The sequence below is a fragment of the Manis pentadactyla genome, chromosome 10, assembly GCF_030020395.1.
Source record: "Manis pentadactyla isolate mManPen7 chromosome 10, mManPen7.hap1, whole genome shotgun sequence".
Lineage (NCBI taxonomy): Eukaryota > Metazoa > Chordata > Mammalia > Pholidota > Manidae > Manis > Manis pentadactyla.
The window spans coordinates 120,667,488-120,682,142 of record NC_080028.1 but is presented as its reverse complement, the minus strand read 5'-3'; the positions used below and the strand labels follow the sequence as shown (position 1 = coordinate 120,682,142).

The following is a 14,655-nucleotide window of genomic DNA, read 5'->3' as shown; positions in this document are numbered from 1 at the left end:
ATTCAAGGTTAGCTTCTTTCCTATCTAACTGTCTAACTTAACTCACTTATTAAGCTATTATAAACACAGTCTGATGATTCTTTATTTCTCTCCCTTCTTATTCTTTTTCCTCCATTCTTTATATGTTAGGTGTTTTAATCTGTACTCTTTTGTGTTTCCTTTGACTGCTTTTGTGCATAGTTGATTTTACTTTTTGCCTTTAGTTAGTATTTGGTTGGTCTGCTTTCTCTGGTGTGATTTTATTTTCTCTGGTGACATGTATTTAGCCTTAGGAGTGCTTCCATCTAGAGCAGTCCCTCTAAAATGTCCTGTAGAGGTGGTTTGTGGGAGAAAAATTCCCTCAACTTTTGCTTGTCTGGAAATTGTTTAATCCCTCCATCATATTTAAATTATAATCATGCTGGATACAGTATTCTTGGTTCAAAGCCCTTCTGTTTCACTACATTAAATATATCATGCCATTCTCTTCTGGCCTGTAGGGTTTCTTTTGAGAAGTCTGATGATAGCCTGATGGGTTTTCCTTTGTAGGTGACCTTTTTCTCTCTCTGGCTGCCTTTAAAACTCTGTCTTTGTCTCTTGATCTTTGCCATTTTAATTATTATATGTCTTGGTGTTGTCCTACTTGGGTTCCTTGTGTTGGGAGATCTGTGAGCTTCCATGGTCTGAGAGACTATTTCCTTCCCCAGTTTGGGGAAGTTTTCAGCAATTATTTCTTCAAAGACACTTTCTATTCCTTTCTCTCTCTTCTTCTTCTTCTGGTACCCCTATAATGTGAATATTGTTCCGTTTGGATTGGTCACACAGTTCTCTTAATATTCTTTCATTCCTGGAGATCCTTTTATCTCTCTCTGCCTCAGCTTCTCAGTATTCCTCTTCTCTGATTTCTATTCCACTAACAGCCACTTGCACTCATCCAGTCTGCTCTTAAGTCCTTCCAGAGATTGTTTCATTTCTGTATTCTCCCTCCCAACTTGATCCTTTAGCTCTTGCCTATTTCTCTGCAGGTCCATCAGCATGGTTATGACCTTTATTTTGAATTCTCTTTCAGAAAGATTGGTTAAATCTATCTCCCCAGACACCCTCTCAGGGGTTGTCTAGGTGATTCTGGACTGGATCAAATTCTTCTGCCTTTTCATGGCAATAGAGGTAGTCGTAGGCAGGTAGCGTGTGTGTCAGCTGGGAGAATAAAGTGCCTTCCTGCTTGCTGGTCGCCCTGCCCCTCTCCACTTCCTGTGTCAGTTCTCCGTACACCAGGAGCAGCCCTCGGGGCATCCCAGAGCCCTGCGGGGGGAGGCAGGCTCACCCGGTGTGCTCTCCTGCGAGAACGGCGCCCCTTCACGTCCTGTCGCAGCTTCCTCTGCTTGCGCCAATGGCCTCAGGACTGGCCCAGGCGGCTGCGCGCCAGGAGGTGGCTCTGGGCAGCTGCTGTCAGCATGGCCACTCCCAGGCTGCTTGGCCAGGGCCATGCGGGAAGGGGAATGAACGGCAGGCTGTTTATCGCTGCGAGGGGCTTCAGAGCTGCATTGCCACCCAGGGGGTTAAGGTGCCTGGAGTTCCCCGGGATTCCCAGCTTTTGGGCTGAGTGTGCCGGCATGCTTCCATCCAGCTGAGAGGCCCCTGTCCCTTTAAGACTTTCAAAAAGCACTCACTTTTCTTTTGTCCCAGGGGAGTCGGCTGCAGAGACCCACTTGCAGATTTTCCTGTTATCCAGCACACCATGCACTGTGTGTCTGCGCTCCCAGTGCGGATTACTGGGGCTGGGTATTTAGCAGTCCTGGGCTCCCACTCCCTTCCTGCTCCGACTCCTCTCCTCCCGCCGGGGAGCTGGGAGCAGGGGAGCACTTGGGTCCCGCTGGGCCGCAGCTTGTATCTTACCCCCTTTGTGAGATGCCAAGTTCTCACAGATGTAGATGTGGCCTGGCTGTTGTACTGTATCCTCTGGTCTCCCTGTTAGGTGTAGTTTTATTTGTTGTATTTTCAAAAATATATGTGGTTTTGGGAAGAGATTTCCGCTGCCCTACTCACACTGCCATCTTCCCAGAATCCCCCCTGTTTTTTGTTTTTAAAGGGACTTTTTTCATCCTGGGTTTCTGTGGAATAGTTTCCTAAGTTTTTACATTCGTTCATCCATTCCTTCAGCAGGGATGTGGTGGTGCACAGGAAACACAGGATCCCTGCCCTCACTAGGCTTCCCATTGCCTGCCAGGATAGGGGACCGTGTCTTGAAGGCACTGCTCACCTGTGCCATCCTGGGGCTTGCCAGAGATGCTCAGGGGACACTCACCGCAGGAGTGAATGATGCAATGGGTGAAATGGTGGCGGGGTCACAAGGGCTCTCGTGATATTCTTAATGACTCAGAGCAGAAATAGCCTCAGAGCCTGAGGCCCACATGCCACCTTCCCTTTGCTCAGAGCAGGCTTTGGGGGAGGAGTGTTGGAGCTGGGGCTGCTGGTGCTGCTCCACATTCTTGCTCAAGAGGCAGTCGATGTAGTGGAACCCTGGAGCCACACTCCTGGGCTCCTCAAATCCTGTCTGCCCGTCTTACTTAGGTGTGCCCCAGGCCAAGTCAGGCCACTTCTCTGGCCTTCAGTTTCCTCAGTCAGCACTTAGGGTTTGCAGAGAGGATTGAATGCAGTGTATAAGATGCTTATGTCAAAGCCTAGCACATATCAAAGCCTAAATGTTAGATGTCATCATTATAATGATCTTAGTTTCTGAGGCTGCGGAACAACCCTGCGTCCTCTACTTGAGACCTCCCTTCTTGGGCTGATTAACGAGGAGGCACACTTAGTGCTGCCTAGGGAGACACCTTATGACCAGACACAAAGGCACGGAGGGCCAAGTGTTAGCAATAGCGACGATGTCTGTGGTGACACTAACAGTAAACGTTGCCATTAGTGACGGTGGGCTGTGCCCCCTTTGTGCATTCTGGGCCCTCCGACTTGGCTGGCTGCAGATCCCATCTCTGCGAAGTGTAAGTACTTAACCAACTGATGTATGTAGGCTGGCTGGCTGTGAATTCAGAATGGGGACTGAGAATTCCAGGGTAGAAAAGGCTTGTTGTCCCCAAATGAAGATGTTGAGCATCTCTATCACTAATGCAGCCAGTTGGGATGGTCTCCAGATGATTCTCTGGAGATTCAAAAGAGTGAGCACACACCTAAAACTGTTAGCCACCGGCTCTCCGTGTGACACCCATCCTTCCAGGGACTGGACTTCCTGCCAGCAGAATGTTCCATCAGGACTTGACATGGGGAGCCAGCAGCTGAGAGTAGCAGCCTGGCTCCTCTGACTTGTGGGTTTGCAGAAGCAGAGCATTAATCATTGGCTTGGGTCCCCCATCGCTGCTGCAGGGCTGTCTTTCCAAGCCAGCCTTGCATCAGACAGCAGCCGAGCCTCCCATGTACTGAAAGCATTAGGCCAAATAGCCTCCCTTGCAGCCCAGATTAGAGTTCCCCTGAGCTTTTCAGTGACCCTGACCTTACTCGTGACCCTCAGTTAATCAATGCCAGTTCCGAAGCACACATTCTTCTTCCTGAAAGTGGTAACGGGCTTCTGGGAGAGTGTTGACTGAACACCGAAGGAGAAAAATAGACTACTATAAATCAAGGGCCTTAACTGGCACGGTTGCAAACATTCCCACAAAAGAATTAGAACTTATTGTGTACTCTCCCTTTTCTGGCCGTTGTGGTCTATCCTGTAATTCCTCAATGGAATTACAGCTCGCAGTCTCCATTACTGCCTACAGAAGTACTGAGTGTGGCAGTGCTGGGTCACGGGAGGCGATTGGATGGAGTCAGAGAGAATCCAGGGTGCGCATGCCCCACATATCAAGTAGGCGGCGGCGTTCATGAGAGGCCTCTTAGAACAGCTGCCTCTCCCTGTCCCCAGTGCAGAGTCCTGCAGTGTGGAGGCCCAAGGAGGAGCAGCCTTTAGCCAGGGTTGCAGGTGACTGGACCTGAGGCCGGCACTGTGGTCCTTGTCCAGTGAGCCAGGGAAGAGCCAGGGTTCTTAGAGTGGCCACATCCAAGAGGGGCCAATGGGGAAGAACAGAGGGGCAAAGTGGGGGTGGGAAGCAGGCACGGAGAAGCTTCTGTGAGTCAGACCCAAGCTGGCTTTACTGTGTCTGCCCAGTGGCATGCCATGGAATGGGCTGGGGCGGCCCCAAGGCTGGAGACAGCTGCACGGTGTGGGGTGCAGTCACACCCCCTGCTGACTGGGGGCCTTCCCTAGTCTGCATTGAGCCATTGGAGATTTCTTCCAGGTGTCCGTGAAAATCAAGGAAATTCAGGATGTGGACAGGAAAATGAGGCACCCACTGGTTCTGCTGTGTCTGCCGTGGGGCTCTGTGAATTTCATCAGCAGCCTGGCTCCTTTGGGCATTTGTGGTTTTTAACCAGAACTCTGAATTCCTTGAAGCTGGGTCAGCATTATTTATTCATCTTCCCAACAAATAATTATTGGGCATGTACCAGGTGCTGCTCTAAGCACTGGACATAACACCAGGGAGCAAAACAAGGACCCTGGACTTGGAAGGGCTTCTACTATAGTGGGAAGAGAGCAGAGCAGCATGTCCAGTGTGAGACGTGCTCCAGAGAAGCCATGGCAGAAGGGAGGGGGCAATGCTCCATGCTTGAGAAGTGTGGTTCTCCATAGGGTGCCAGGGTAGGCCTCACTGAGAGGGTGACATTTGAGCATGGACTTGAAGGAAGGGAGGGAGGATGTAGATAGCTGGGGGAAGAGCACTTTGGCCTGAAGCAATAGCCAGTGCAAAGGCCCTGTGGCAGGAGGTGCCTGGTGTGTGGCAGGAACAGCAGGAGCAGTGTGATGAGGCAGGGCAGAGTAGGAGATGAGGTCAGAAAGGGAATGAGGGTTCCGGCCATGTGGTGCCTTTCATACCGTTGGAGGGCTCAGGAGTCTACGATGAGAGAAATGGGAACAGCTTAACCTTTTTGTACTGTGTTTAGCATGGTCTGGCAGTGAAAATCAATTGTCCTGAAATACCAAATCTCCATGAGGGAACCAAGCGTCATGATACCTAAAGCCAAAGGAATCCAGTCTTGCTCAGTATCAAAGCCCCAGCTGGGAAGCTTGGCTTTGCTAAGGGGTGCTTGGCCTGATGGGAGGCTGGGGGGCCACACACAAGGAAGATGAAGGCCACTGTTTACTTCCATCTCCCGGGTGCTCCGGTGGTTTCATGACAGTGGGCTGCGAGGGCAGTGGTGTGAGTTTGGCTGGCTGAGGACAGTGAATGTGATGGGCGGGTATAACTCCCACCCGAGGAAACGGTGAGTGGGGTTTCCCCAGTGAGTTCTGAGGTCCTGACTGGCCAGAGTGACCACCCACTGACCACTTGCTGCAATGCTCAGATATTCATAGACTTATCCCAGGGGACCCTCCTGGTAGCCTCTAGTCAGGCACAAGGACAGTGTTGAAAGCTTTGTGAGCAAAGAAGAAACCAAAAATATAACATGAAAGGACTTCATCTGTGCCAACAATATTGTTGTGGGTCACATGTGAACTCTGGTGGGCCATTCCCTCGTAAGAGCAGTGCCCATCTCTCGAGCACTTACCACATACCAGGCTGGCTGGCTTGCTCACACTTTCTTCTCTCCCATAGCATTTCTGGAGCACCCCCCACATTTGGGGCAGGCACTGTGCTGACCTCAGGGAATACAGGATGAGTGAGACCGACGAGGCCCCTGGCCTGACTCTCTGATGGGGGGAAACAGTAAGCAAGCATGTCAGCACAGATTGAAGAGTTGGATGTGGGAAGAAGTAGAAACCAGCTTTGGGAGATAAAGGTGAGGGAAGTCCTCCCTGAGCAGGTGACATTGGGTTTGAGGTGAGGACTGAAGGATGAGGAACTCGCCCTGCTGAGAGTTGGAGGACTGGGGGGGGCGAGGTTTGCGACGATCATGGAGCTGGGTGAGCCAGAGGGTCGGCGGGATGCTCTGGCGGTCTGGGTCGAGAGAGGCCAGTGTGTGAGAAACATGCTGGGTCCATGGGAGAGGGGCCATTGCTAAATTTGTAGAAGAGGGACATGCTGTCATCTCCTGTACAGTTTTATCTATTAGGAAATAACCCAGAGAGGGAGGTGTAATGATGTCCCACTCTCTGCAGGAGGCAGCCCATGCCCCCAGAGCTGGAGGGGTCATTCTGCGGTCCCCAGTAGCAGGCGACTGGACGTGCTGTTCCTGTTTTGTGCCCTTATGTCACCACCTGCAATGACAGTCACTTCCAGTTTAGTGTGAGTGCAGAGTTCTGGACCAAATGCTTCGGGTAACTGAGTTACCAGTATTTCATGGTTCATTACACTGCTATAGAGAACAACATAGTAAAAATACTCCTAAAAAATACCGAACAGGTACTTGGCATGGTGTTGTTCAGTGAGAGAGTGTGCTCTGTTTTGTCTGAGCACTGAGCTTGCCTCTTTAATCATAAATATCTTGCAACAAATTCATCCCACAGCATTCATTATCTCTTGATTGAGTGCCAGACACTGGGTGGAGGGGATAGACTAGGCAGCACGAGGCATTGAGGAGGTCAGAGATGACCTGGGGTAGAGAAGGCCAGGGCCCGAAGCTGGTCTCCTGCAGACCTAGCAATGCCCCAGAGGTGTTTCTAAGAAGTCTCAGCACCATGTCGATGTTTCCTGCTGTTCCTCACAAAGCCAAAGTGCAGAGCCTGTGCCCAGCGTGAGTCCTCTGAGATCATCCCAGTTCCAGATGAATGGGCACTTCTTTGGTTTATGCCTCCGCAGCTGCAGTACTCCCTGATAACAGGCCAATTCGTGGATAAGAATGCCCTGTTCCCCTCCTTAATGGAGGTGGCCTGTTACCTCTTCACATTTCCCTGCAATGGGTTCATTTTCCCCATTAAGCTTGGCAGCGTAATCCAGGGGCTTCACTGTGGTCGCAGTTGTGCGTTCTGGGCATGGTTTGGTTCAGTAGCCCCACGTTACTTGGGCTTTGGCACGTCACACTTGTACCCATACGTCACCCTGGAGTTTATTCCGCCCGATGTCTGCTTGCCGATGGCCGCATTCTGAAGTGAGGATAGGCTCACTGCGCAGTCATCTGCCAGCTTCCTTTCACAGCCAGTTGCAAAGCCCGTGCTATGGTGCTGTTGGTCACGCTTGGTATAAACCTGGGCCACTGTGACTCTCTGTCACATTTGGAGCTCTCTGTGTATGAAACAAAAATGGGAAGTAATTACACATTGTGGTCAGCTGTAATGATGGTCAGGTCAGAGGCCACCTAATGAGTGGTGAGTAAATGTCCCTGAGCTTTTGCTGCATATGGCTACCCACCATGTGATCAGTGTGGCTCTGGTGCCGCAGGGCCCACACTTCAGTCCTTCAGGAGGCGGGGAGGTGGTCACATGCCTGATGAAGGGGGCAGGTTCAGTGTAGCAGCATGGCTGAGCACATGGGCCCTGAAGCTGGGCTTCCTGGGTTCAAATCCTGGCTCTGCCTCTCACTAGCAGGTGACCTTTGGCAAGCCCTTCGCCCTCTGCAGCTCCCTTCCCCATTCAGTTGTTTGGAGGATAATGTGAGTAACGCAGGTGCTCAGGGCAATGCTGGTGCCCACTGGGTATTAGTGACAGTTTTACTACCTGGAAAAAATAACAAAAAGGTGTCCTGCTTGGCACCTCATAGCAGCCCTGTGGGGCAAGTGCTAGTCTGAGGCCCATTTGATGCCTGTGGAAACTGAGGCCCATAGAGGAGAAGGAGGTGAGCAGCCAGAATGCAAATCAGGGTGAGTGGGGTACCGAGCCTGGTTCCAGGGTCTCCACAGACCCTGTGCTACCGGCTGTGCACCCTGCCAGTCCCAGCCCCTGAGGTGGGAGGTCAGCCAGGGGCCCAGGAGCACTTTGGGGAGGCTGAGTCTAGCTCACTAACAAACTGGACAGCCCACAATCAAAACAGAGTGTGATTGTTCTGTTTTTTGACAAGTCAGCCCCTCACCTGCCATCTCTCTGTCCCAGTGGTCTGTTTGCCAGGGGAGTTGAAGGTGAATGAGTGTTTCTAGGGTGCCTGCTGCAGCAGGCCTTAGGCCTGGCAGCTTTGCACTGGCGGCTCCTTCCATCCCCGCGGCAGCAGGCGACGGAGCTGCTCTTGTCCCCGCGTTACAGGGGAGGAGACCGAGGCTCGTTTGGTCAGGTCCCTGGGCGCGTAAGGGGGTCTGAGCCCTGGGCTCTAATCGGCCCTTATATTGGGCGTGTTTTTATTAGTATGGCCTGCCTTGTTTCTTAGGGGAAGACCCTTCTCCTAGTACTCAAATCCCTTAGCAGAGCTGTTTGAACAAAAGGATCCTGTTCCTTCCTCAGAAGGTGAGCTTTCGTGCCTTGATCATTGTGACAGCTCCTGCAGGTACAGACAGAAGGCCGGGGCCGTGTCACCTGGCCTTTCCTTTTACCTGCCCCTCTCGCCATCAGTCTCTGTCCCATTCCTTTTCTTCTCAACCAAGATTCTTCTCAGAGCACCTTGCCTGCTGCCCGCACGCTCCTTGGCCACTCGCCAGCTGTTGCCTTCCTTCCCATCGTGGAGGTACAGAGAAACCCACTCAGCAGGTCGCATCTACCAGGTGCTGAGGCAGGGACATCCCTCTATTGTTTCTCAGGCCTGAGTATCATGAGCAGCTGGCTGGAGAGGCCATCTGGCTGGCCCAGCAGCAACCCCCCGACTTCTTGTGTTCCTGCTGCTACGTGGGGAACTGGCCAAGTTCACTGTGTCCCAGGGCACCACCGCTGTCATCAAGCACACCAACTCCAGGTGACTCTGGCCTTGACAGAAATAAAGGGAGAATGTCCAGAGCTCTGAGCTGACCTTCCTACCATTTTCCTCCCCTCCCAAGTGTTCCCTTAAACTCGTGTTAATGCTCAACACCCAGGATCAGTCATTTCCTTCTCCAAGAAGTCCTCTAAAGTTTCCCCCACCCCTCACATCCTGGCAGTTCCCCACTCCCTCCGCTGTGCCCCCAGTGGCCTCTTTCTCTCAGTGCCCGTGTGCGATGCAGACAGTACCTTACCCTCTGTGGCTGGACAGTGAGCTCTGTGAAGCTGTGGCCCATGGCTGCTTCTCTGAGCCCAGCCCCTAGTGTTTAGTCGGGGCTCAGTGAGTGACTAGGTGGCTTCCCTGGTGAGCTTCTCAAGTTGTCTGATTTGCTCCTAGCTTAAGTTGAAGGCATTATGACAATCTGACTTTGGTGAACATCCTCTAGGTGAATGTCTTTAAATCGAGGAATAATGTGAGGGGAGCACATCAGGTGCAGCAACCCTCCTACTCCCGGGCAGCCTGTACTTATGGCTGCTGGTGTGCATTTCAGACCATGATAGGAAACATTCCTGGCATCCCGCACAGCTCCTTCTCAGTCTAAAACAACACTCCCCACCCCTGCCCCCAGCTAATTGCCATTCTGACCTCTAGAGAAGCCTTCCTAAAGTTTTTTCTTTTCAATCGTGGTGAAATACGTATAACAATGTTTGCGATGGGTTAGCTATTTTTAAGGGTACCATTCACTAGCATTAGGTACATTCTCTGAAGGTCCTTCATGTTTAAATGGCCCCAGTAATGCCTTCTTGGGGTAAAACAACTGAATGGTGTAGAAACAGCTAGAGTAGAAAGGGAAAGTTCCCCCACCTGGGTATCTTCCTCAGAAAGAACCACTGCTCTCAGTTTGTGTGTCTTTGCAGACCTTGCTCAGTGTGCTGCCATGCAAACATCTGTAAACTCAGGAAAACATGTACGTGTTTTTAAGTGAAAGTTTTGTTACTTAACCATAAGTGGAATCCTTGATTGATGGATTGATTGCAACCTGCCTTTCTGTGTGCAGTCTGTGTCCAGGTCTTTCGAAGGAGGCGTGCCCAGACGTGCTGGAGGACATTTTGTGTGTTATCTGTGGCACTGCTATGGTGCTTCCCCTTTTCCACCTAGGCACCAGGCCTTGTGTGTTTCTGTCCTTCCTCCTGACCCCTCTCGCTGCCCTTGCAGAGTCTACTCTCAGATCCCACAGCTCCTGAAAGGCCTTAGTTATTGCTGACCCCAGGGAAGTCACCTTCTCAAGTATTTAACACAAGGACCAAGGACCAAGGTTGGGGGTTGGGAGCTGAAGGCTGGGGAAGGCATCATTAACCAGCAGGTTGGACAGACTTTTGGGAGCAGTCAGCCCTGGGCCACCCCTGAAATCACTTTGCCGGCCTTCAGCTGGCCCTCACCCCAGAAGCCAGCCTTAATGTTCACCCGCAGAGCCCAGGGCTCTCTCCCAGCATCCCACAGCTGGGCCGCTGGCAGAATCTCTGCAGTCAGCAAGGGGGCCCAGTGTGTCCACACTCCTCCTGCCGCTCGGGCTTCAGGATGCTGGGAGCCGAGCACTTGGTGAAACCCGAGCCTGTGCATTTCTCGGATACTTTTCTCTGGGGCATGTGTGGTGTGCTTTCTTTATGAGAAGATCAGCCCAAAGGCATTCTGATTTTGCTTTTCTACTTCTTTTGGTTAGTTTCATTGTTCTAGCTCTTCCACTGTGCCAAGTTCAGCTCCTGAGGGTGTTAGGCTCCTGTTTGCTTCCCTCCTGTTTCTCCTTTTGTTGTTCCTCCCTCATTTTGGATGCAGTGTGGGACAGGCAGCCATGATTTCACTCCACAGCAGCCTGTCACAGCCCTGCCCTGTCCTGGGCACCTGGGTTAGTGTTGAGAGCATAGGGCACCCTTCCCCTGGGGGCTTTCCGTCCAGAACCTCTGGGATTGGCCACTGTAATACAGAGATTCCCGGGAGGCCAGCAGCCAGAAGGCTCTTGACAGGAGCGGAAGGAATGATCATGGATATCTGCCCACATTTCCCAGCCAAGTTCTATTAGCTTTTCTATAGTAACTGGGATTATGATGTTAGTAGTAAGAAAAAAATTAGTTTTTTAAAAGAATATAAAAGCAGAAAGGGAAATAAAGTCCATAATTCCAATGTCCAAATAATCTTTGTTGAATTATTTTGAAGTTAATATGTGTACATGATTAGAAATTTCAAACCAAGTGGAAAGTTATAGAAATGAAAGATGTCAGTGCACTTGTGTGGGTGTGCACATACAGCACATCTGCCTTCTTTCTTTACCCAAAGATGAAATGCTAATATATTCTTATGCAGCTTTCCAGGAAAACTTGCATTTACACCATCATGTGTAGTCCTTGACAGCCTTTCCTTGAAAGCAGCCCTACTGCCTTCTCTGTTCTTGCTTTTTCATCCTGGTACTATTTCTGCATCAGTACATCTAGGTATTAAAAAACTATAGTCTTTTGAACATCTACGTGGATTCCCACTCTGCGGACAGACCATAATTACCATTCCCATAGTGATGGACGTTTAGGTTATTTCCAGCTGTTTACTGGGTAGGTTGCATTTTAAAGGTTTGAAATTCCCCCAGTCAGCATGCCTTCCCCCTCCATCTCCTCAACACCTGATCATCGAGAAAAACAGATCCCTTTGGAAAGTTTTAAAATTCATTTTCACAGTTGATTTTTTTTTTTTGTATGTAGGCAAGGAAAGGAAGCTAACTGTCATATGTTGGATGCTTATTATATCTCCAGGCTCTGAAGGAAGTTGGTGTCTATGCTTTTGTTTAGTTCCTAGAGGCTGTAATTACTTGCCATGTGTTTTAGAGAAGGACTCTGAAGGTCATAGAGGCCCCACAGCTCACATAGGGATCAGGCACAGTTGACACCTCTGAGTAGCCTGGACCTCATCCGCTCATTCACTTCCCTCAGTTCTGCCATTTGTTCTGCACATTGGGGTCCATACAGAGCTCAGGAAGGGGTTTCTATAGCCACCTGTGTGAATTTCTGCTTGGAACCTCTAACTAGGCGTTTACTCCGCGTTGAGCCTTGGGTTTCTGCTTCTGAAGGCTCTGGTTGTATATGGCATGCTCTGAAATTCACTGGGAGTAAGTGGTCATCAGAGGAAGGAGCCACTTCATCTTGGGCTCTAATTTCCCAGGTTTGGGTCCTTCAGCAGAAGATGAGGGGGCATCCAGGGCTGTGTTCAGTCACCCAGCATCCTAAGTGGGCTCTGATGGATGCCGTCTGTCAAGCAGTGTGCCCTCGGAATGTTCCCATCTCTGGGCTCTTGGTCGTTGGCGTCTGCAGTGTGCTGTCTGGGTTTCCTGGACAGTATAATCATGTCTCAATTTAACTGTCATTTTTGTGGATGAAGAATCCAAAGTGGATAAATAAAAGTTAATGTCTGGATTTGGATGCTAGTTTAGCTTTCAATTAGGTTTTTGTTGTGAGTGTTATTGAAACTAATATGTATTCCTTGAGCACATTCCACTTATTGGCAAGGAATGGTGGCCCCAGAACGTAATTGGTGGTGGTTTGGGGTGAATTCAGAAGATGGATAAACCTAACAAGGTAATAGAAAAGTTTACTTTAAACCTTTCTCCTTTTTTCCCCTGCGTTTTATAAATATAATAACAAACAGTAATTGTTAAGTATGTATATATAAATCAATGCTAAATTTAAAGATTATTCCTGGGTTAGGATACTATATTGTTTCCTAGAATGTCATCTTACTCTATCAACATCTAAGTGTTTTTTAGTATTTTATTGTAGACACACCCTACTTTTATAATCACAAAGCGCAGCAATATTTTTCCACATTTAACTTTATAATATTTTAAAATAACTTTTTCCTTTTTTAATGACAAAATGATGTTTGAGCATCATCCAGATGCTGGGAGGAGAAAAACCCTTCAATCAGAATCCTGTCCCAAATGAATCAGTTTTCTTTTGTTTTCCTTTCTGCACATGGTCCATTTGCATGTAAATACTTTTTAAAGAGTACTAAATCTGGAACTGAGTTTGAGCTGATGAAGCACTGTCATTTTAGGAGGAGGCTGGGCTTTGTGATTGGGTGATCTTTTGTTCGAATTCTGGCTCTGCCGCTCAGTAGCTGTGTGACACTTTGCAAGTCACAGTAATAAAAACAGAGGCCCTTTTGAGGCTCTGTTTTCTCATCTGTAAAATGGGGCTGATGATAAGGACTGAGATAAAGCCCTGATTTCCACAGTACAAGGCGGGAACCACTAGTGACTCTCAGGCCTTTTTCATTTTGCTTCTGACTTTTTTAGGGGAAAACCTTGTCCTTTGTATTTATTTTTATAATAGCAAGGAGCAGTGCTTTTCCACTTCCTGAGTGACACAGTTTCTTTTAAAATAAATTAACCTAGATTAGAAGCTAATAGTAATATCAGTGTACTGTAGTTAAGACATAAATTGTGTAAATGGCATGTGGGTTTGAATCCCAGCTCTGCTGCCACCTGTCTTTGTGACCTTGGGTAGGTCATTTAATGTCTCTGAGCCTCAGTTTCCATCACTGTAAAATGAGGATAACAGTAGTACTATCTTATAGGGTTGTAAAGTTTACATGAGATGATACAGTCAGAGCCCTGGAATAGCATCTGGTAGATGCAAAATACCATAGTGTTAACAGAAGTTTCCTGTGTTTCCTGTGCAAATGATTGACCTTTGGAAAGCACGGAGCTGGTGCTCGTACAGTGCAGTTTCTGATGGAGGTTGGTGGGCAATAAATGGTAGCTGGTGCTATTGTTTTGGTTATTTAATAAGGATGATGTTATAATAGTCATAATAACAAATGAAGAGGTAGTATTTGTTGTTTTGGAAATGAATTTCTTGGGGCAGAAACTCTTGGGCAGCCTGATAGGATCCATTGAGAGTCCACGGTTCAAATCTGTCTGTTGTCTTGGTTTGACTGCTCTAGGCCAAGCCCAGCATCCGGTGCTTCATCAAACCCACCGAGACGCTGGAGCGGTCCCTGGAGATGAACAAGCACAAGGGCAAGAGGCGGGTGCAAAAGAGACCCAACTACAAAAACGTTGGGGAGGAAGAAGAGGAGGAGAGAGGGCCCTCCGAAGATGCCCAAGAAGACGCTGAGAAGGCTAAAGGTACAGAGGGTGGTTCAAAAACCATCAAGACGAGTGGGGAGAGTGAAGGTGAGTGCGCCCGTGAATACCGCCCTGCCCCCTGCGCTGAGCCAGCTGTCTTTCGTGTGGTGCCCCAGTGTGCAGCGGCTGCTTCTGGCTCTTCCTGACGCCAGGGTACCTCATTCTGCACGGCCTGGCCATTTGGGACAAGGCCTGCTCTCATTGGATGGGTGACCTAGGGCAAGGTTCTTTACTCGCAGCCCTGTGTTCAGTTTCCCCACCTATAAAAAGAGGGTGACAAATAGTATTTCTTTGTCATTATGAGAATGAAGAGTCAATACATGTTACGTGCCCAGAACAGAGCCTGGCCCTTGTCTATCCCTGCTGCTCCTGCAGTTATACCCCTGGTACCCTCGCCCTGACATCACTGCTCTTGTCCTCAGTGACCTGGGGGCATGACTTTTGGCAGGAGTCATTATTTCCAGTGCACTGCAGGAAGAAAAGGGGCATACGTTTAATGAAATTATATGCTTTTAATAAGATTATGTGTTTTTGGAATCAAATAAACATAATCCCCTAGGTTTTTGTGTTAAGGTTTTTTAAAAGCCCTGTCTGTTTAGCGTGAGGTACACTTGTGTTTGGTGCACATATGCTCGATGAGCAGAATCATTCAGTCCTCTTTTTTGCCCTTCTTGGGAATGATTCTGGTTTATTTTCACTTCCCTC

The 14,655-nt window shown here is 49.2% G+C and overlaps 1 protein-coding gene across 5 annotated transcripts in view; it reads left to right on the top strand.

Annotated features, from left to right (window-relative positions):
- The window catches only part of CLEC16A (C-type lectin domain containing 16A), a 198,912-nt gene that overhangs the window by 39,069 nt on the left and 145,188 nt on the right, over nt 1-14,655 (top strand). For 4 of the 5 annotated variants that reach the window (XM_057487585.1, XM_036928207.2, XM_057487586.1 and 1 more), the window contains exon 10: nt 13,767-13,998. In XM_057487585.1, the coding sequence (XP_057343568.1) occupies nt 13,767-13,998 (232 nt within the window). The remainder of the gene's footprint in view (nt 1-13,766; nt 13,999-14,655) is intronic. The other variant, XM_036928209.2, reaches the window with a different exon arrangement.